The following is a 21,013-nucleotide window of genomic DNA, read 5'->3' as shown; positions in this document are numbered from 1 at the left end:
TCTGTTTTGTATATAAATTCATTTGTATTATTTTTTAGATTCCACATATAAGTGATATCATACAGTAATTTTCTTTCTCTGTCTGACTTATTTCGCTAAGCATTATATTCTCTAGGTCCATCCATGTTGTTGCAAATGGCAGTATTTCATTCTTTTTTATGGCTGAGTAATATTCCATGGTATATATAGACCACATCTTCTTAAGCCAGTCGTCTATTGATGGGCACTTGGGTTGCTTCCATGTCTTGCAGGAGCCCCTTTCTTATTGCCTTGAATCCTTTTCCCATAAGAGTTTTACAGATAAGAGAAAGCTAAACCAAGAGAGGGGATGAAAAAACAAATTCAGACTCTTCAAAGTCTTTCCCAACAGGGTCCCTGAGCCAGAGGTGCCTTCTGCCTGCTCTCCCGAGTAGGGGGCTGGACAAAACTCCTTTCTTCCAGGCTGAGTTCCCCATCCCTGCAGTGTCACAGAGGCCCCTGACCCTGAGGCAGGAAGTTTGCCTTTCCGAGCACTTTTATATCCTCGTGCCATTTCCTCTTCACAACCACTCTGACAGGTAGGGGGTCCCGAAGGACACGAAGTTGGAAGCAGAGAGGAGATGTGGCCAGGATACCAGAGTGAGCAATAGAAACCAGGGTATGGCTGATGAGGGTGGTCCTGGGCAGGCCCATGCCTGCTTCTCTCTGTTGTCCCTGAATGTCCCTTTGCTCAGCAGGGGTGACCCTCCTCTATGGTGGGGAATGTACTTCCAAGCCTTGTCCACGTGAAGCAAGTTGCTTGGGGCATCCCCGAGGCTCCTCTCAGTTGCTGTCAGAATGTCTGTTCCCCCAAGAAGGAAAGCATCTTGGGTGGGCAGAGAGAGGCCCCAGTGTGGCTGTGCTGCCCCCCAGCTGCTGACCTGGTGGGCCGCGGAGGGGGTCAGCTCATCGATTGAGTGATCTTCCTTTCCACGCCTTCTCTCCAGGTGCTTAACCTGTTCATTGCCCTGCTGCTGAACTCCTTCAGCACCGACAACCTCACAGCCCCAGAGGACGACGGGGAGGTGAACAACCTGCAGGTGGCCCTAGCGAGGATCCAGGTGTTAGGCCGGCGCATCAAGAAGGCCCTTTGCAGCTTCCTCAACTGGCCCTTCTTGCTCCCCCGGCCCAAGGCAGAGCCCCAGCTGGTGGTGAAACTCCCACTCTCCACCTCCAAAGCTGAGAACCACATTACTGCTGACACGGCTGCGGGGAGCCCTGGAGGGCTCCTGGCTCCCGGAGGCCCCAGGGATGACCACAGTGACTTCATCACCAATCCTAACATATGGGTCTCTGTGCCCATTGCCGAGGGCGAGTCTGACCTCGATGACTTGGAGGATGATGGTGAGGAGGATGCTCAGAGCACCCAGCAGGAAGTGATCCCCCAAAGGCAGGTGAGAGTTCTCCCACGGGACAGCCACAGGAAGCAGGGTGGGGACTTAGGGCTGGAGTGACAAGGGGCAGTAGGGAAATTTTGATGAAGAGGTTTTCCAACCTCAGGGCAGCCTTGAAGAGCCCCAGACAAGCCCGGCATGAGACCCCTTCACATAAGGAGGCACAGGCCATGCCAAGCTTTCTGGAGGAGGTGACACTTAATCAGAGCCTGGAAGAAAGGGTCAGAATTCACCAGGCAAGCAGGGAGCAGGGGCATTGCTTGAGCCCCAGGCCACTTGGAGTTGCTTGAAATTGTCTTTCATATAGCTGCCCCATTTGCTCCACCCAACCCAGGCTCTGTGCAGGAGGTGCTAATAAGATTGCTCTAAGAACAGGATGTTGTCCAAGAGCGAGTCTCGTCTCATCTTCGCCAGCAGCCTAAAAAGTCCTGATCGTTATGTGACTCATTCATCCAGCTTTTCCCGACAGGGGATGTCACAGGGAAATGACACTTGTTCCTTTGGCACCAAAGAATTTGAAGCATATTTTTGGGTAATATATATTTTTTTAAATGCTTTGCATACTTCCTTTCTACCTTAAGCTGATAAATCAACCCTCGTTAACCTCTTCTCAACAACTCAGGGCTTGCACGTCTCCACAATGTAGGAAGGCAGCAGTCCCTGTGGGACCCAGGGACAGAGCGCTGCTGGCCAGGCCACTAAGTGGCCTCAGACAGCTGTGCTTTGAGTCTGTAGCTCTTCCCTAGCCTCCGTCCCTCGCAGCTGTCACTGCTCTTGTGTTCCAGCAGCTGCTGTTATCAGCTGCCATATTTTACATGCCTTTGTCTGGGTGACAGCCGAGGGCAGGGCGTCACCATCCCCAGAGTAAAGGACATAAACTCTGTGACGCTGTCTCCACTCAGAGTCATTTTCAGTTACTTTGAGGGTTCTTGGGGTCTCCAGAGGGCAAAGTTCACTACCACTCTGACCCCTGGACAAGTGATAATGATCATGGCTAACATCTATGGAGCCAAGCACTGCTTGCAAAGTGCTTCACAAGTATGAACGTATTTAGTCATCAAAATAACCAAATGAAGTAGATCTTGCCTTCTCAAGTTTTCAGATGGGAAAAATGAAAATAAGAGAGGTTAAATAACTTGCCTAGTGTCACACAACTTGTAAGTAATGACACCAGATATTACACACAGATCTATCTGGCTCTATGTATGTATGTTCGTTGCATATATTAGGTCCTTGGCTCTGGCAGATGACTCTTCAAAGTTAGAATTGCTTAGCTGAAGGTGGGCCCAGGTACCCAAGTTGGGGCTTTCTCTCACTAGCAGGAGCAGCGGCCACAAGTCGGGAGATATGAGGACCACCTGCCACCCAGGAGCTCAGGTTCTGGAATGTCCTCTGAGGACCTGGCTCCATACCTAGGTGAGAAGTGGAAAGACGAGGCTCCTGCTCAGGGCCCTACAGAGGTAGGTATGTGAGCTTCCTGGAGAGGTTAAACAGCCTGCCGGACAATGACCAGTGGGATGGAGGGGACTGGAGGATAGGGCTGGGCGTGGGGTATTCCAGACTACGCTCAACTGTGGAGGCTCATGTCTCATCTTGGGAATTTTTAAAGTCCTTCCAAACCTCTGGGCTAATCAGCATGATTTCACCGGGAAGAATGAGCTTCCATAGACTGGGGGACCGAGGACCTGTTCCTCAACCTCTCTGAGCCTCCGTGTCTCCATCTGGGAAGCTAAGTGGTAATGGCGACTTGGTAGGATTCTTTTGAAGCTTCAATGAGATGCTGCTTGTCAAATGTTTAGCTCCTGCCTGAAATGGAATAAGTGCCCAGAAAATGACAGCCAAGAAAAAAGGAAACAAAAGACAGTGCACAGAGAAAGTTAAGTATCTTTCAGAGCCAGCAGATAAAAGTCAGAGTTGCTGTGGGTGAGGAAGTCTTCCCTGTGACCATCTCCCACCTCCCACCCCTGCTTTCTGTTGTCCACACTGTCTTCTCGGGCCAAAAGCAGACGGGTGCCAGGGAGAGGCTATCTGTACTGAGTGCTATACTGACAGACTTACATAGACTGAGCAGGCAGAAGATCTTATAAGAGGTAAAAATAAACTTGGTGGTTTCATTACAAATCTTTAAAGAAAACAAGCTACATTGAAAGAGGTATCTCTAGAGATTTAGCATCTGTATTAAATGCAAGAAGTTAACTTGACACCTAGCCACTGAGTGCCGATGGTGCCAGGCCCCGGGCAAGCAAAGATAAGGAAGACATAATTCATCCCAAAGTTATCAAGCCCATCAGCTTGAGGAGTAGCAGCCACTGGCTGTGTGCCTCTGGGCAAGGCTGACCCAGCGGGGTGAGAGAAGAGGGTGGGATAAGAAGGGATTTGAGGGCTCTGGGTGAACACCAGCCTCTTGGTTCCAGTTGGGTGAGGGTTGCCATCTTCTACGCATGGAGAACATGTTTCTGCTGAGCATTCTAAGGACTCCCCTGGCTAGTTTTCTCTACTCGGTGTTTTCAGTACACTACTGCTGGGGGTTGTTTTTGTTTTTGTTTTGATTTTGTCCATGACCCTAGCCAGGCAGGGAGGGTCTGACAGTGACAGATGGGGACCCACCCCACCATTTGGGTCCATTAGTCAAGCGATCAGGTTTACTAATATGAGAGCAGCTTCAGCTCCTAATTGAATTCATCTGGAGACATTATAGGGCTGAAGCTGCCAGGAGGGCAACAGGGCCCCTGCAGCATTGCTCCATGATTAAATATTCAAGCCCAGTGAAGGCTGAGAGTCTTTATGGGTGTAATTACTGTGTCTCGGGCCATCGCCAGCCCTCCATCAGGGGCCTGGAGGTTTAAAGACTCACACAGCTGAACCTCTGGGGCTCTTCATAGAGCATGACTGTTCTGGGGCTCAGCTGGCAAGGCACTGAAACAGAAGGGACGCCGTGGTGGGTCCAGCCCTGAGGGGCTCTCTCTGCATCTCGGAGCTCTGAGCCAGTCGGACCTGTGGTGACAGTGTGCAGATTCACTGGGCCCCTCAGAGAGCTGGGTTCACTGCCGGGGCTTCTGCCCTGCAGGGAGTGGACGACACGAGCTCCTCTGAAGGCAGCACTGTGGACTGCCTGGATCTTGGGGAGATCCTGAGGAAGATCCCTGAGCTGGCGGATGACCTCGATGAGCCAGATGACTGCTTCACAGAAGGTAGAGTGGCAGCCACAGACCTCCTCCACTTGACATTCATTAGGGCCAGAATCCAGCGCAACAAGTACTCATCTGGTCACCTCTGTGTCCAGGGTTCTGGCCTGGGGTCCAGGGGAGACAGGCAAGCAGTGCCCCTTGCTCCTCACTCCCAAGCTTGAGAGCCCAGCATCAAACACAGATGCCAGACTCGCAGCAGCTGACTGGTGGGATCTGCATCTCATGCCACATCAGACATGGCAAACAGATGCTCTGCCTTCCTCATCACCCTCGAAAACACCTCACTGAGTTATAAACCAGCCCTCTTGAGGCTGAAAGAGAAAAGGTAGCCACCACCATAAACTCTTGACTTGGGACATAAAAGGACCCAGAGGAGGGCCATGATGCACCTGCGTCCCTGCATCTCCTATGTGACTCTTAAAGGCAGAGCCTGCGTCTTACTCTTCTTTTTCCTCAATGTTTAGAACAGTGAAGCCTGTTATATTCTCAATAGATATTTGTGCAGTAAGTGAATAAACATATAGTTCATGCTATGAAAGTAAGTGTGGCCTAAATAATTAAACAAAGAAACCACTTAATTGAGTTTCCACTTTCACGTGACCCTGAGCTGGGCTGCCCCCAGGCCCCATTCCAGCCATGTGGAGACCCCCCAGTTCAGCACAGGCTCAAGGCATAGCCCCTCAGACACCCCCAGGCTCAGGCCCCATGTCTTGTCAAAGCTCCAGAAAGGGTGGGATAAGGATAAGGGCTATGCTATCATCTGTAGGGAGGAAGATGCTTGGGAGGAGGTGAGAGTGGGCAAGACCAGTGGTGGAGAGGGACACCTGAAGGGCACAATGGAGAGACCGCCTGAAAGGGACCCCACTTCTCTCATATTCCAGGAGAGAATTCTTTTCCAAAATAGCGGCAAGTGGGTTTCCCTGCAGAGTGGTTTCCCTTCAGGGCTGGAGTCAAAACATGCCTCCTTTACTAGTGGGACATCACTCACCATCAGTCCCCTCTCCCCACAGGCTGCATTCGCCACTGTCCCCGCTGCAAAGTGAACAGCTCCAAGTTTCCATGGGCCATGGGCTGGCAGGTGCGCAAGACCTGCTACGTCATTGTGGAGCACAGCTGGTTCGAGAGCTTTATCATCTTCATGATCTTGCTCAGCAGTGGAGCGCTGGTAAGCGGAGGTAGGGGTTCCATGCCACAAAGCCCTCCAGGTGGGGTCTCCACCATCCAAAGGCCCTGGAGCTGCAGCAGTGGGTTCCCCTGATTCCTGGGCTGAAAGTCCCCAACGTGTGGCTGGAAGGCGAGCTGCAGCCCAGCACGAGGACTCCTCTTAGCAGGAGGGCATGGTAGGTGCTTGAGGGGCCCGTGTCATGGCCTGTTACACCTGGCTGCTTGGATTTCAAGCAGTGAGTGTATACATCCCACTTTATTGTTGGGAAAACTGACACTCAGAGGGTTTATGGGACTTGTCCAAGATTACCCAGCTTGTCAGTAGGAAAACCTAACTTTGCCTTCATTTGATCCCAAAGCCCCTGATTTTCCACCTTCTGACCTCCCTACACACTGCCCTTTTCTGAGGGCCCAGTACGAAAAGGACCATCCTTCCCTGCCCTATCAAGCCGCTTGCAAGTACTGCTATCACTCCCTCGAAGTGCATGGCAAAGCATTACAACGGCACTTCTCAAAATTTAATCACCCGGGGAACTTGTTAAAGTGCAGATTCTGATTCAGTAGATCTGGGGTGGGGCCTGAGAACTTGCATTTCCAACAAGCTCCCACGTGATGCTGACACTGGTCCACAGGCCACACTTTGAAAAACAAGGCCTTACAGTCCTCTAGATTCTGAGTTCAGAGACACTTCCTAAGCCCCTTGCTGGGTGTCGAGCTTTGTAGGACAAGGAAGGATGTTCTCTCTGCACCATGGCGTAGGCTCACTACACAGTCTCAACTAATTTTCCCAATGAACCAAGGTAGACGTAGACACAGGAAGGGACTCATCCTTGGCTGTCCACATTTTATGGATGAGGACGTCACAGCCTAAAGACACGGAGGTACCTGCTCAGGCTCCCAGCTCATTAGTTAAAGGGAAGACTAGCATCCCACTCTCTTGATTCATGGTTTCCAGTGTTTCCACTTGCCTTTTGCTCCCTGTGTGCCATTTACTCCCTGAAAACAATCTGCTGACCATCTGGGCACCCACTTAAATGCCATATTTCCCAGGAAGGGAGCCCAGACTGCTCAGGGTGTTGTCTCAGCCTTAGGGAGGAGCAAAGGTAGGTGAGAAGGTTTGATCTGAGAGGTGGAAGGAAAGCTAGGCCAGCAAGGGCACAAAGCTGAGGGAGAGGAGTCTCACAGAGCAGGCTGGGCTGCCATCTTGGAGAGGGGGTGGCAGCGTCTGATGGTGCCCACTGCCCTGGCACAGGGTGGTGACGGCCCCCCTAGAATAGCAGTCTCAGCACAGTCCTGAGTGCAGAGGCCACACTGCGGGGCAAAGGGAGGCTGGGCAGTGCATTCTCCACACCTGCCCTTCCCTCTATCCTGCAAATGATAACCTCAATCATTTGATGAGGACTAAGTGCTTTCTTCATCACCTCCTTCCCTTGGCCCTCTACTCCCCTTCTCCACACACCCCTGCTGCTCCCCTGCCCTCCCCTCCCGGCAGGGAGCTCACATCCTAAACCAGCTGCTGACCCCACCACAGTGTTCTCCCTCCCCTCCCCATCTCCTTCCCCAAGGGACTGAACTGGCTGGCACCAAATTTAGTCTTCCTTATGCTTTTACTTTGAGTACGTTTAAAAAAAAATAACATGAGTTTTTATCTGACAAAGTAAAGAGAAAAAAAAAATACCTGGAAATTATGGGGAAATGCAAAGAAAAAATATCACCCATTTTCCTATCAGTCAAAGAGAATCTCACTTTGAAAACATTTTGGTGCATTTCCTTCCCATCTTTCTTATGCATGTAACACATAAATATTACAAAACGGAAACCACATTTGTGCATTCTGTAATTTCTCAGTAAATTTTCTCAGTAATATGGTCCTCCTACCTCATTAGATGGCTGCAATGTAACTAACCCCCAAGCTCACTCCTAATAAGCATTGAATATCCTATGCGCACTCCTTTGGAAATGTTGGCTTATTTCCCGTCTTAGGTCTAGCTTTAGAAGTAGAACCAGAAGCAGGAATTCTTGTGCAGTTTGTGGAGGGTGTGCTTTGAGCTGGAGCATGTGAAGGAATTAGGACAGAACAGGGAATGGAGCTGGGAAAAGACATGGGTTCCCATGAAGCCCAGCCTCAGCCTGATCCCACAGGAACTCTGAAGCATAAAGGGCCTCACGGGACAGTCCCACCTTGAGGCAAGGGGATGGTCAGACACTGGCTGCGGCTGCCCCCAGAGGGGTGATATAGTCTCCTAAGGCGGAGGCACTTCCCTTCAGCCCAGGGATGTGTCCTCAGGCAACAGGGGCATTCACCAGCCTTTAGCAACCAACGTTCACAGCAGCTGGGGATGGTCATACTGGCTTCTTAAACAGGATCTAGGTGGGACACCAACAACATCTAGTGTCCTTAGGATACATTCTTGAAGGCAGAATTGCTGGATTTCTAAAAGCTTTGAGTCATATTACCAAGTTGGGGTCCCAAAAACCGAACCAGTTTTCACTCTGCCCAGCTGTATATGAGAGTAGCTGATTCCCCACAGCTAAACTAACTGCGGGGTTCCCCCCCACCATCCACTCCCACCCATGCCCTTTCCTCTTCATTAATCTGATAAAAGAAAAATGGCATCTTCTCTTCATTTGAATTTCCTTGATTACCAATGAAAGGCAGCATTCTTTTTCAGAGTTCACTGGTGAGTCTTACTTTCACTTTCACGAACATCCTTTGTTGCTTTTATTTTTAAACTAAGTCACTGTTAGCAATCCCTTTGGTTCACTTCCAAAATCCAATTAGAGAAGGTTTCCTTTCTCACTTGTGTTCAGCTCCCCTGCAAAGTATAAGCAGGGCTGTGTGTCCTTGTTGGCTCCGAGGAAGTCCTCATTTGTATCTCACAGGGCCTCCTCCACTACCCCACCCTACCTCCCAGAGCAGAGAAAAAAAAATGATGCAGGCAAACTGGTTACCAAAGCTCTCTCAGGGGCTGACTGGGTCCTTCCCTGTCCCTGGGCCCCAGTGCTGTGGGTCTAGGCTGCCTATCATTTTGCTCCTTTCCTTCCAGGCCTTTGAAGATTTTTACCTTGACCAGAAGCCCACAGTTAAGGCCTTGCTGGAGTACACCGACAGGGTGTTCACGTTTATCTTTGTGTTTGAGATGCTGCTCAAATGGGTGGCCTATGGCTTTAAAAGTTACTTCACCAATGCCTGGTGCTGGCTGGACTTCCTCATCGTGAACGTGAGTGTCTCAGTGGGCACTTGTGGGCTTTGGGGTCCTTTCCCCTGGCTGATGGCTGCAACTAACGCAAAGGAAGCTTGGAGGCCTGGCCTTCAAGGGTGACTCCAAAGAGAAGTCTTAGCAAGGGGTCTGATAATAACCCTGCATACCTGTGATCCAGGTAAGATCCAGGCAGTACATGATTCCAACACAACAGTGACACTCAGGTGCGTCTTCAGTTCCTAGGTCTCCATCCAGAAAGACCACTTACTACCTCTGTATTTTACATCCAAAGCAAGATGGCACATGACCTTGCATCCATTGTCAGGGGTTCTAGACCTAGGGATGCTGAGGACTTCCTGGCACAGAGAACCTGCCCTCCCACTGACTCAATGATCCCCAGCCCTGGCTGCACTTTAGAATCACTTGGGAAGCTCTTAAGAACAGAGTGAACAAACACTACTCTTCCCAGAGATTGGGGTCTTACTGGTCCTGGGTGGAGTCCATGCATCAGTAGTTTGTAAAAGCCCCTGGGCATGTCCAATGTGTAGACAGGATTGAGAGCCACTGAGCTTAAACCACTGATGTCTCCCCAGTGGCACTAAAAGGGGCAAAGAGTCCCTTTGGAGAGGTGATGAGCTGGAGCTCATGTGTTCAGATGAACCTGTGGCCACTAGCCCTGCATTAGGGGATTTACCAAGTGCCTCCCACACATTAAACTTGAGATTCCTCAAAGGTGTGAGGAGACCATCCTCAGTAAAGTCTCTTAAGAGCTCTCCTAGCCCCCAAAGCCTGGAGAGAGCTCCTCCTCCTCTTAACAATACAGTCCTCTATCTATCCAGGCCCTCGCAGTCTTGGCTTTTCAGGATAGCTGCCTGAGCTATTTGTTCACTGCTGCACGTCTGAGGGTCCCTGCAGGTGGGGGAGGCACGTGCTATGTTTGCCTCTGCTTCCCACACTCCCACAGCCACTGGTGCCAAGGTCTGCACATCAGAGGTGTTAGGAAATGTGTCTGTATTTGGTGCTTGCCTGCTGAAGCTGGATGGGGTCCAGTTCAGAACATTCTGTCCAGCCTCCTGTGTTGGCAGGTCCTCCACAGCAGGTCTGTGCACCTAATTCTCTTCTTTCCTGATACCAATGCGCTAGCAGCATCAGGCCACTGTACCACAGGGATTAGCTGTGAGGCCTGCAATCTGAGTCACAGGTGATAATTTTGTGCATATCATATAATTATTCATAAAGGAAAGGAAAATTTTATTCCAGCTACCCACTCTTGTTAGGGGCAGTCACTCCTAAGTAGGTCTCACTAGTTTCAGTCCTGATCCCCTGATGTGGTCACCCACTCATCCATCCATCCATCTGCCTACTAATTCTTCCTTCTGACCATCCATCCCTCCTTCCATCTATCCAACCATTCACCCTTCCTTTTTCCTTCCTTCCAAACATCCATTCATGTTTACTTCTTCTGTTTATCCTGTCAGTCCTCTCCTTCCATCCAACTCTTCTCACTCTTCTTTCCCTCCTCCCTTCTGCCCATCTATTCATCCTAACCTTCCTTCCATCCCTCTATCAATTTGTCCTTAACCCTTCTATCTTTCTATCTTTTGACTTGTCTTTCTGTTGAATTATCCAGTCATCTAACCTTCTATTCACTCATTCAAGCACCTTCTATCCAATTTTCCTTCTGTTCACACATTTTCCATCTTTCTATTCTTCCTTTACCTCATCAATCTATCCTTCCTTTCTTCCACCCATCTGTCCTCTCACCTCTTTTTCTTCCATTCATCCATCCACCCACCCATTCTTCCATCCAGTCAACCTTCCATCATTCTCTAATCTCTTCCATTCCTCTACCCATCTCTCTATCTTTTCATTCATCCGTCATTTATCCAGCCATCCATCCTTCCCCAATTCATCCATCCCATTCATCCACTATCCATGATTTTATCTTTCTTCTTTGCTTTCTTTCTTCCATTCTTCCTTTCAACTCTCATATCCATCTTTGTATCATTTAGTCCATTCTTCTATCCAACCATCATTCAACTTTCCATCAAGATTTCTTCCTTCTTTCTTTCCTTCCTTCCATCCATCCATCCCAACATGCCTCTCTCTATTTTTTCAATTTATCAAGTGCTTATTTATATCAATAACTACTGCATATAGGATTGTTTTATGAAGTGCTCTCGGGGGGATAGAAGCCAAGAAATAAAAATTCCCTATCTCCAGGAGTTTATACTTTACTCTTCCAGCAGGTAGGACAACAGAGAGAAATAAACATATGATGAGGGAGGATGTGGTGAGCACTGCTGGAAATAGTTGGTGTCTTAGGGACACAGAGACATGAACCTGCTTCCACTCTGGGGGTGGGGTAGCTGGGCAGGCTTCATATAGGAGGTGGCATTAGATATAAGGCTTAAAATGAGCAGGAGCAACAAGGTGCAAAAAGAACTGGGGGTGGTCAATCTTAATTAAAGAACAACCCTGGGCAAAGGCACAGACACAGGTACATTTAGGGAGCAACTTGATTTGGGTAGGATACGTGGGTGAAATATGACTGGAAAAGCAGGCTGTGGCCATATGACACAGGCTAAGGAGTCTGGAGCTTATCCTGAGATGATAAAGCATCAATGAAGGTTGGGAGTAAGAGAGAAACATGATCATAATCAGATTTGCAGAGGAGAATGGATGGGATGGATGCAATACGGGAGCCTAGAGACCAGTTGGGAGGCTTGTGGCTTGAGCAGTGGGAATGGAGCTGGGCTTGGATGGGAGGGCTTTGCTGGAGAGGCCCCAGCTCCTAATTGCCCCAACTGCAGATTTTGCACGTGAGGCAGCCTTCCCAGGGGCTGAGCAAAAGACTGAACAGGGTCCAGCATGGAACTGGCCCCAAACCTCCTGCTCTCACTTAGCCAGGCAGCTGGGTGCCACCTGCTGGTGTCTGGAGCCTTGCCTGGTTGGAGGAAGGGGGTTGTTTCCATTCCAGTTTTCTGTCCTGGTGGAATAAGCCACCATTCAGAGAACAGGCATTGTTTGGGGCTCTAGCACCCAAGTGTAAACCCTTCCCTTTCTGACATCCCCTCCTAGCTGTCAAGCTGAGCCTGAATTCAGCCCACCAGTCGTGGTGCAGTTGGGGGTCTCCCAGGATTGGGTCACAGTCTCTGGCAAGCTCAAGCCAATGCATAGCGTATCTCCCTGGCACCTTCAAAGTTCCTGGAAGGTGTGACCATTTTTCCATGTAAGTTTGTGCCTTTGCAGTCCTTGGTCCAACACTTTAAAAAATGCAAAACTGACCAACCAACAGGGACTCACAACTCAGTCATTATATCTCAGCTATCTGTCAAAGCTGAATCTCCTGGCCCCATGCCAGTCACTCTTCCTGGAAAACTGCAGAGCTGTGAGGGCCTCGGAGTTCTCTTAGTCTGATTTCTCATTTTACAAAGGTTGAAAGTACAAGCTGCACTAACAAGGCACTGACCCAAGGTCACAAAAACATCAGGGTTGAGAGGGAACTAGACCCCACCCAGCCCAGGACTCTTTCTTCCCCACTTTTCGCAGCACGTACAATGGAGCCTCACTTTATATTCCTCAAGATAGACTTTCTGCATAACCCCCATGAAGGGCCAGCATCTCTCCAAGTCTCTGAAAGTCAACCACATTTTAAAGGCTGTTGGGAACTGGCTGGTGCCTCTAGAGAGGAAAGGGAAGGCTGATTTACTACACTGGGAGCTTGATCACCTACATACAAGGGGGTGGCGATGTGGGAGACTGAGATTTTCTTGGCCAAAAGTTCAGATAAATGATGAATGAAATTTTTAATGAAAGAGAAGAGATTGGACTCTCACTATACCTCTCGTTGGAGTTCAGAATAAGGTGGGAGCCAGGATGATGGCTCTGACAGAGTAGGGAGTGGGAGGGATTTCCTGTCTCCATCCACCAGGGTCAACTTTCTGGAACCCTAGGGTGATGCTTTTGCTCTCTGCCTGCACTCAGATCTCACTGACAAGCCTTATAGCGAAGGTGCTGCAGTATTCTGATATGGCATCCATCAAAGCCCTTCGGACCCTCCGTGCCCTGCGGCCACTGCGGGCCCTGTCTCGATTTGAAGGCATGCGGGTAAGACCTATCTCCTAACCGCTCTGGTCTGCAGCATTTGGTACCCATTCCCCCTTTACGCCCTCCATACTACTGACCCTGAGCTCCAGGCCCTACCCCCACAGGTCAGCTCAGGGGTCCCCACTTTCTGCTCTCACGTTGGTGGTGCTGCAGTACCCTAACTCTCCTAGTTCTCCTTCAAGTCCCTCTGTAAGCCTGCTTCCCTTCTCACCTCAAACATCACATCTACCAGGACTCAGACCTCACTCTCTCCTGCTCTTAGTGAGGCAATCCTGCTTCACAGCGTCACAAGCATCTCTTACCTCAATCTCCCCAGCCTGCCTTTTGTCCTTATTGCCAAAATCTCCGGAACACCCCAAGCTCTTCATCTTTCCATGACAAGTGAGCCTTGCCTCTGACACTCCATTTAAATGCAGTGACATCAGCGGCTTAGCAGCTCAGTCACCACCCACTGGAACGCGTCTTCTCTCCAACCCAGCACAGTCATTGGGTCCTATGGATTCTCTCCTTTCATCCATCCCTCTCCTCATCCAAGGCTTTCAGCCGCCACCTCGCCCTCACTGTCTTCCTCAGGATGGAATGCTCACAAGTCTGGCCCTTGTCTTATGGGGGATGAGGGACTGCTCATTTTCTCCCCTCCCCTTCCACATAATTATGAAAGTCTTCTGGTACAGAAAGCAAGGTTTGCTTTCTTCCTCCACCACTGCCTCAAAGAAGACATCGTACCTTCAAAACAAAAGTGGACTTTTTTTTTTTTTTTTTTTTTTTGCGTTACGCGGGCCTCTCAATGCTGTGGCCTCTCCCGCCGCGGAGCACAGGCTCCGGACGCGCAGGCCCAGCGGCCATGGCTCACGGGCCCAGCCGCTCCGCGGCATGCGGGATCCCCCCGGACCGGGGCACGAACCCGCGTCCCCTGCATCGGCAGGCGGACTCCCAACCACTGCGCCACCAGGGAAGCCCAAAAGTGGACTTTTAAAATTAACTTGTATCTTTACAAACGCTAGAAGCTTATGATTGAAATACTTTGATGTTTATTTTATTTTATCTCCAGGTTGCTAATTTACAAATAAACAAGTTTGTGAATATGGATTTGGGTTTTCACTGATTCTTGACCAAAGCACACTATAAACTGTATTTTATAAACATATAGTTTATAAAATAAAGTAAAGTTCTAGAAGTCTGTATGTGCAAGTGCAAAACACACACTGGCACCCCTAAATGAGTATGTATGTGCTTGTAAGTGTGTCCATCTCCTCAATCCTAAGGAGAGACACTGAAACCTGCCCTGAATGAACTTTAGAGAGAATGTATAAACCCATCCTCACTGCCCAGTGTCTCTGTCTTCTGAGTCTGAATTATGGCTCTAATTAACCCACTTCTCTTGCTTCCACTGGCTCATGAAGCAGCCCGAGTGAGGGTAGAAAGAACTGGGATCGGGCAAGAAGGGTGTGGCATCGGTGGGGTTCCAGATCTTTCTGCCTTTCCCCCCAGGTGGTGGTAGATGCCCTGGTAGGCGCCATCCCCTCCATCATGAACGTCCTCCTCGTCTGCCTCATCTTCTGGCTCATCTTCAGCATCATGGGTGTGAACCTCTTCGCAGGGAAGTTTCAGAAATGCATCAACAAGACCAGTGAAGGCTTCCTTCTTGTGCCTTGGACTACTGTGAATAACATGTCTGACTGTGAACGTCAAAACCACACTGGAAGCTTCTTTTGGGTCAATGTGAAGGTCAACTTTGATAATGTTGCAATGGGCTACCTCGCACTTCTGCAGGTGGTGAGTCCTGAGATCAACCATGTCTCTTCCTTTGGCTGCTTGATAAAGTGGAGGGCCTGGGGTCTCCCAGAAGATGCTACGTGGAGACTTTGCGAGGGGTAGCACTCAGTGTGAAGTGAGATTATTCCCTGTTCCTACAGACTGCACCATGAGGCTAGAGGGCCCTACCAATGAGTGTGATCTCCCAGTAGTGCAATTAGACCAATTTGGGCTAATAGAATAGAATAAAGGGACAGGCCTGCCATGGGGCTGTATCAGGTGATGACTTAGAATTCACTACTTGTACAAAATAGACCTGGTACAGCCACACAGACTGAGCAGTCTTCTATTGCAGATTGTCTCCTAGAGGGTAATAAATTATGTTCCAGTCTATTGTAATGATAGATAATGCTTGTGATGATGACAGTCAATAACATTCATGCTTCCATTCATTCATTCATCCTTTGCCTTCATCCACTTGTTCATTCAGTGTTAATGCAATTGCTTATACATTTGTCATGCAGTTACCCACAGCTTCCTGCACTCCACCCTTTGTTCATGCATTCGTTCAACAACAAGTCCCTGAGTAGCTATGGTGTGCTAGGCACTGAAATCAGAGTCATGTCAGAACTGGCTCCAGCGGGGCCAATGCTCTATGAGAAAAACAGACAAATAAGTGAATCAAAACAGAGGCCGATGTAGATGGATGGGCAGACACTGAGTGGCCTCTGTTCCTTGTTTCCAGGCAACCTTTAAAGGCTGGATGGACATCATGTACGCAGCTGTCGATTCCCGGGAAGTGAGTCTCAGCCCGTGGTGACTACCGCCTCCCGCTCTGTGCCTCCCGCCCACATTAGTCTATTTGAAATGGGGTGAAGGTGGCCTTGGTACTGGAAAAGGCGATCACCCAGCAGTCTGGCACTATCCCCCCGCCGGAGCAGTGTCCAGCTGGCCTTCTGTTGGATATTTAAGCTGACCTAGTCTCCTAGGCTTCTCAAGTTCTTCCTCTGTTCACCATTGAGGAAATTATCAGATAACCTCTAAAGGACTGTGCATGAGGGCGCTCCCTGGGCAGAGGCAGGGGCAAGGGCAGTGGCTAGCTGGAACAGTGGAATTTCAGGTACTGTCACGGCAGCCAGGTGGAGGAGATGGGTGCTGTTGGGGAAGGACCCTTTCCTGCTGGGGCACAAGACACCGCTGACGCCCTGCCCCATATCCCCTCAACCCACCTCTGAGTTCACTCTCATCCTTTGTTTCTTATTCTGTCTGAGATTTGATTTTCTTCAGTGCCTCAGAGCTGGCTCAGCAGCTTTTCCCCCAAGGGCAGAGGACTTCGAGTCTACAGGGGCAACCCTCACAAATGAGCTCTGGGAGTCTGTAGATAAAAGCTCTCGCTTCCCTGTCCCTTGGAGGTACAATTCTGAAGTGTGTTCTACAGTCCTTAGAGCATGGAGTGCCTGTTGCCCATGGTAGTGGTGCTGCCTTTATCCTGTTCCTGCCTCCCCCTCTCTCACTTCTGCTTCCTGGGATCACCTCGCAAATAAGCCACCTGCAGCCAGGTCCTTGTCTCAGGGTTCTTTGGGGTAAACACAAGCTAAGATGCCCCCTCGTCCCCATGCCCCCACTTGTCTGCTCACAGGTGAACATGCAGCCCAAGTGGGAGGACAACGTGTACATGTACTTGTACTTCATCATCTTCATCATTTTTGGCAGCTTCTTCACACTCAATCTCTTCGTTGGGGTCATCATTGACAACTTCAACCAACAGAAAAAAAAGATAAGTGGGGCTTAGGTGTTTCTGTGGTAGTGATGAGTCTTAGACTTACCGTCGATCCCCGGGCCTCGTGACTGAAGCAACACTAGTCACAGCCCCCATGCCTGACCAGGAGCCCAATCTTGGCTTTTAGCACCAACACCGACCTTTGCCCCCTGATTGCAGGCTTCACCCCTGTCTGGGGTCTGGGCCCAGAAAGGACTGAAGGCTGCCATCTGGGGGCAATAACAGTGGTGTGTGTTATCCTATCTCTCTGCACTTAGGGGGCCAGGACATCTTTATGACAGAGGAGCAGAAGAAGTACTACAATGCCATGAAGAAACTGGGCTCCAAGAAGCCCCAGAAGCCCATCCCACGGCCCCTGGTGAGCCCCAGAGCTCGCCTCTCTAGCAGAAAGTGTCTGGAAATCCAACCTGACAGCCCATGCCTGTGCTGGTAGGCGTCTGGCCAATGCTCTCTGTGGAGGAGGAGATCTGGGTTGATTTTGAGGATGAGGTAATGAGAGATCCCAGGCCCAAGGAAGAAAAGTCTGCAAGAAGCAACTCTGATCTTCTGGAGTGAACATACTCCTGCAGGTGTTCCAGATAGACCTGTTTAGGGAAGTACTTGAGTTGCCCAACAGGCTTAAGTTTCCAGCACCAGATCAGGAACAGATTAGGCTAAATGATAGTAAGGATGGTTAGAGCCCTGAGATGAAACATTTGTGGTTATGCATTTTGAATGTAGGTTGCAACAGATTGCCAGCCTCCCCCCACATTCTACCCCATGCCTACAGGAAGACAGAGAGGAAATAGCCAAACCCAACCACCCTGGGATCCTGGGCCCAGTCATGGTCATGGTCAGGTGACACAATAGGAACCAAAAATTATCCTACTCTAGTGTTTAAAGATTGACCAAAACTTAGAGGCATACTCCCCTGTGATTCCTTTATTCAAAAAGGTCCATGGCACAATCCCATTAGCCCTTCTCCACACAAGGGCAAAACCTAAGGACCTTCAGCAAAGGTACAGGCCTTTCCCTAAATGAATCAGGGAGACATACATTCTGTTGGCCAAGACATTATAATTTCTAAATCGAGGCATGGGGTTTGCATAAGATACCAAAAACTTCATGAGCACAAAGTCTTAAAAACATTTACAGGAGGAAAAGAAAATGCTATGACCTTTCACATGCTTTACTTGGATACAGTGGTCACAAATGTATTACTATTCTCCATTCTGATAAGAAGTGTTACAATGGGGAGTGATAAGGTGTTCAGACCTCTGTAGGGTCAGAGGTGTCCTTCCAAATACCTCATAAGATCAAGATAACTGGGGTTGAGTTAGCCTGACGGAGAGTCCCTAAGGCTCAGGGAGTATCCCTCCAATGTCCAGTGGGCAGGAACAGGCTCAAAATTAGAAGATGTAGGTGAAAGGCTGAGCCCAGCCAATCAGAGTCAAGCCGGGGTTACGGGGGAAGGATCCTAAGACCTAATGAGAAGCGAGCAGTTAGGTCCCTGCTGACCTTTTCTGGTGGCTGGACTGATGTTGAATCCACATTTGAACAGACACCAAGGTGTTCTGTGCTGGGGTCAACCCTTGGCAAAATCATGACAGTTTTGGGTACCCTTCCCTACATACTTGCTCCATCTCTCTATAACATCTCAGCTTCTCCCCTCTCATCAGCCAATCCCACAGGCCACCATAGCTTCCTCCTCTCAAGGAAGACAATTTCCTTGGGACAGGGTGAGCTGCATTTCCAAAAGGGACCCTGGAAAGGACACTATCTTAATATAAAGGTAGGAACCTAATGCTGAAACTCCAGGCACTGCAGTAGGAGTGGAAGTCAGTGGTTGGGCAGGAAGACCTACAACAAAATCATCACGTCTCCTAATCAAGCCATCCCCAAGGTCCTCCAAGGTTGGCACTGGAGGAGGTCTTCCATGCGGATAAGCAAAGTGAGACCTCATAGCCCAGTTGTGTTCCTGACATTAGCCATCCCTTTGAATGGGAGGGGGTGTATATTACTAACTAACTAACTATCCACACTATAATAGCTTTAGTGGGGGAACATGGCTCTCTCCTTAATATTCTGGTCTAGGCACGGCAAACATTATTTCCTTTGTTCCCTTTAGCATAGCTGAGGCAAGGCTGGAACATTTAAACAAGACTTTGAGGTTTCGGATACCAAAAGGGAAACTAGCAGATCAGGGCCCAGGCGGCAATTGCAGCTGGCTGCTCACCAGGGCCCATGAGCCTTGGCCCATCCTAGCTCCTGGCCAGCATCCATATGGCAGGCGACGTCTTGGCACCCACCCCACAGTGGGACCAGCCTGATCATCTGCCCTCCACAAAGTCCAGAGCCAAGAAAGAAGCCCAAGCAATAAGAGAAATGCCCACTCCCACCTAAGACTCACCTTCCCAGCTCCAGTTTCCTCCTCACTAGATTATTGGCACTGGAAAGGCCATCTTCTTCCCTGAGGGGTCCCAGCAGGTTGAGCTGGTCAGGTAAGCTGAGCATTGGCACAGGACTCTGCTCCACAGGTGCATGGGTGCCAGTTCATGGCAGAGCCAGCCTCGGATGACATAGGGACCTCCAACACAGGCATGTACATACTACTCCTTGCCACACGTGAACCCCAAGTTCTAAATCTTATGCTTCATCCATAGCAGAGCCTAAGGCTTCCACAAGACTGGGAAATTTTATTCTATAACATTCCCTACTATAGAAATCACTAAAATCAGGTTTCACATACTCCACTTTATAGGAAAATAATAGGCTCCAGAATATCACATCATCAGTCACCCACTTCATCATCTCTGAGAGCCCCGAGGGTTGCAAAGAAGTGATCCCTGCCCACAAGCGAAGCCAAGAGCAGCTAGAAAGCCGCTCCACTCCCCAGCAGCTGAATATCCAGGGCAAACTTGATGCCCAGAACTTAGTAATGTTGCCTGCTCTGTTTAGTTAGAAGTCATGAATGGGCCTCTTTTTTTTTTTTTTTTGCCATTTTCAGTGATGAAATGAAAGCTATTAGTGGCTCAGCATCCCAGAAAAGACATGAGCCAGCAGCTATGCCTGGAGCCAGACCCACTCTGATTCTTTGCTCAAACCCTGCAGGGTAGCAACCCATCCCCACCATGAAGCAGAAAGCAGGAACCAGCCCTGTCACAGCCCTTCTCCCCTTTGTGGCTCCTGGGAGCTCCCTGGTGAGACTCATGACAGGTTCCTTTCTCCCTCACAGCCGCTCATGCAGAGCCCTGTACACAGTACACATTCAGGAAGTGCCTTTTGTACAGAATTAAATGTAATCAACCTAGTGGAGTGGCTTTATAATTCTGTTTGAAGTGTGTGTAATTCAGAGCTGTCCGTTCTGTCATCCATTCATTCATCTGCCTATTGATCATCTGTTGCATTCCAGATACTATGCAGACCCTGGGGATAGGGCAGTGAGATGTTCCTGCCCTCACAGAGATGACAGTCCAGTGACACAGGAAAACAATTAGTAAAAATCACACACATATTAATTCACAGGCTGGAGAAATTGCCAAGGGAGAAAGAATGGCGTGAAGAGCGAAGGGTACATAGGACTAAGCCTTGAGGAACTCTAATATCTAAAGGTTGAGTAAAGAAGACTCTAAAAAGAGCAGACAGAAAGGCAAGAAGAGAACCAGGGAAGTAAGCCCTCTGGGAACCAAGAAAGGAGAGTTTCAAGGCAGAGGGGGCGGTAAGCGATGCCAAACCAGTATGTTGGACGTTACGAGTGATCTTAACAAGCACCATTTCAATGGCAGGATGGGGACAAAAGCTATGTTGGAGTAGGCTGAGGCATGAATGGGAAACAGTGATTGCACACAACTCCTTCAAGAAATTTAACTGTGAAGTGAAGAGAGGAGTAGGCTGGTAGCTGGAGAGAGATGTGAGATTCAGGAAGATTTTTCTCTAAGTTAGGAAAAACTAGGTCATTAGAGATTTAGGTAAGGAACCGAGAGCTAATAGCCAAGAGTGGCCAAGTGTGGCCAAGAGTCTCACTCATCAGTAATGAAACAGAGGGACCAGGAGGTCAGTAAGTGGTAGCGATGAAGAGGGGGCAAAGGAAGGCTAACTTGAAGACACAGGCATCAGAGGAGGAAGAGTTTTACAAGACACAGGAGGAGCAAAGGTCTGGGAGTGACAATGGGGAACAAGAGGGACCTCAGCTCTGCCCCCAGCCCTAGGGTCCATGGCATGAGGAGAGTGAGCAGCCACTGAGTAGGAGGAGAAGTTTGCAGATCAAGGCAGGTGAGTTCCACAGAGCTCAGAAGTGTCTGAGAAGGTGAGGGTGGAGGATGAGGTTGGAATCAAGAGCTCACAGACCAATAAGATGTTAACAGCACAGGAAAGTCTAGAGGGCCACACCAGGAGAAATTTTTTAAACACCATAAAAATAGC

General features: G+C 49.4%; 1 protein-coding gene across 1 annotated transcript in view; it reads left to right on the top strand.

The window, feature by feature from the left end:
- The window catches only part of SCN10A (sodium voltage-gated channel alpha subunit 10), a 77,994-nt gene that overhangs the window by 52,238 nt on the left and 4,743 nt on the right, over positions 1-21,013 (top strand). Inside the window, exons 16-25 of the mRNA XM_065885924.1 lie at positions 966-1,412; positions 2,732-2,872; positions 4,480-4,603; positions 5,611-5,765; positions 8,812-8,985; positions 12,955-13,077; positions 14,569-14,853; positions 15,578-15,631; positions 16,472-16,609; positions 16,866-16,970. Coding sequence (XP_065741996.1) covers positions 966-1,412; positions 2,732-2,872; positions 4,480-4,603; positions 5,611-5,765; positions 8,812-8,985; positions 12,955-13,077; positions 14,569-14,853; positions 15,578-15,631; positions 16,472-16,609; positions 16,866-16,970 — 1,746 coding nt within the window. The remainder of the gene's footprint in view (positions 1-965; positions 1,413-2,731; positions 2,873-4,479; positions 4,604-5,610; positions 5,766-8,811; positions 8,986-12,954; positions 13,078-14,568; positions 14,854-15,577; positions 15,632-16,471; positions 16,610-16,865; positions 16,971-21,013) is intronic.

This window comes from Phocoena phocoena, chromosome 10 (assembly GCF_963924675.1).
Source record: "Phocoena phocoena chromosome 10, mPhoPho1.1, whole genome shotgun sequence".
NCBI classification, from domain to species: Eukaryota; Metazoa; Chordata; class Mammalia; order Artiodactyla; family Phocoenidae; genus Phocoena; species Phocoena phocoena.
Note: the sequence above shows the minus strand (reverse complement) of the source record. Positions and strands in the feature narration are given on the sequence as shown.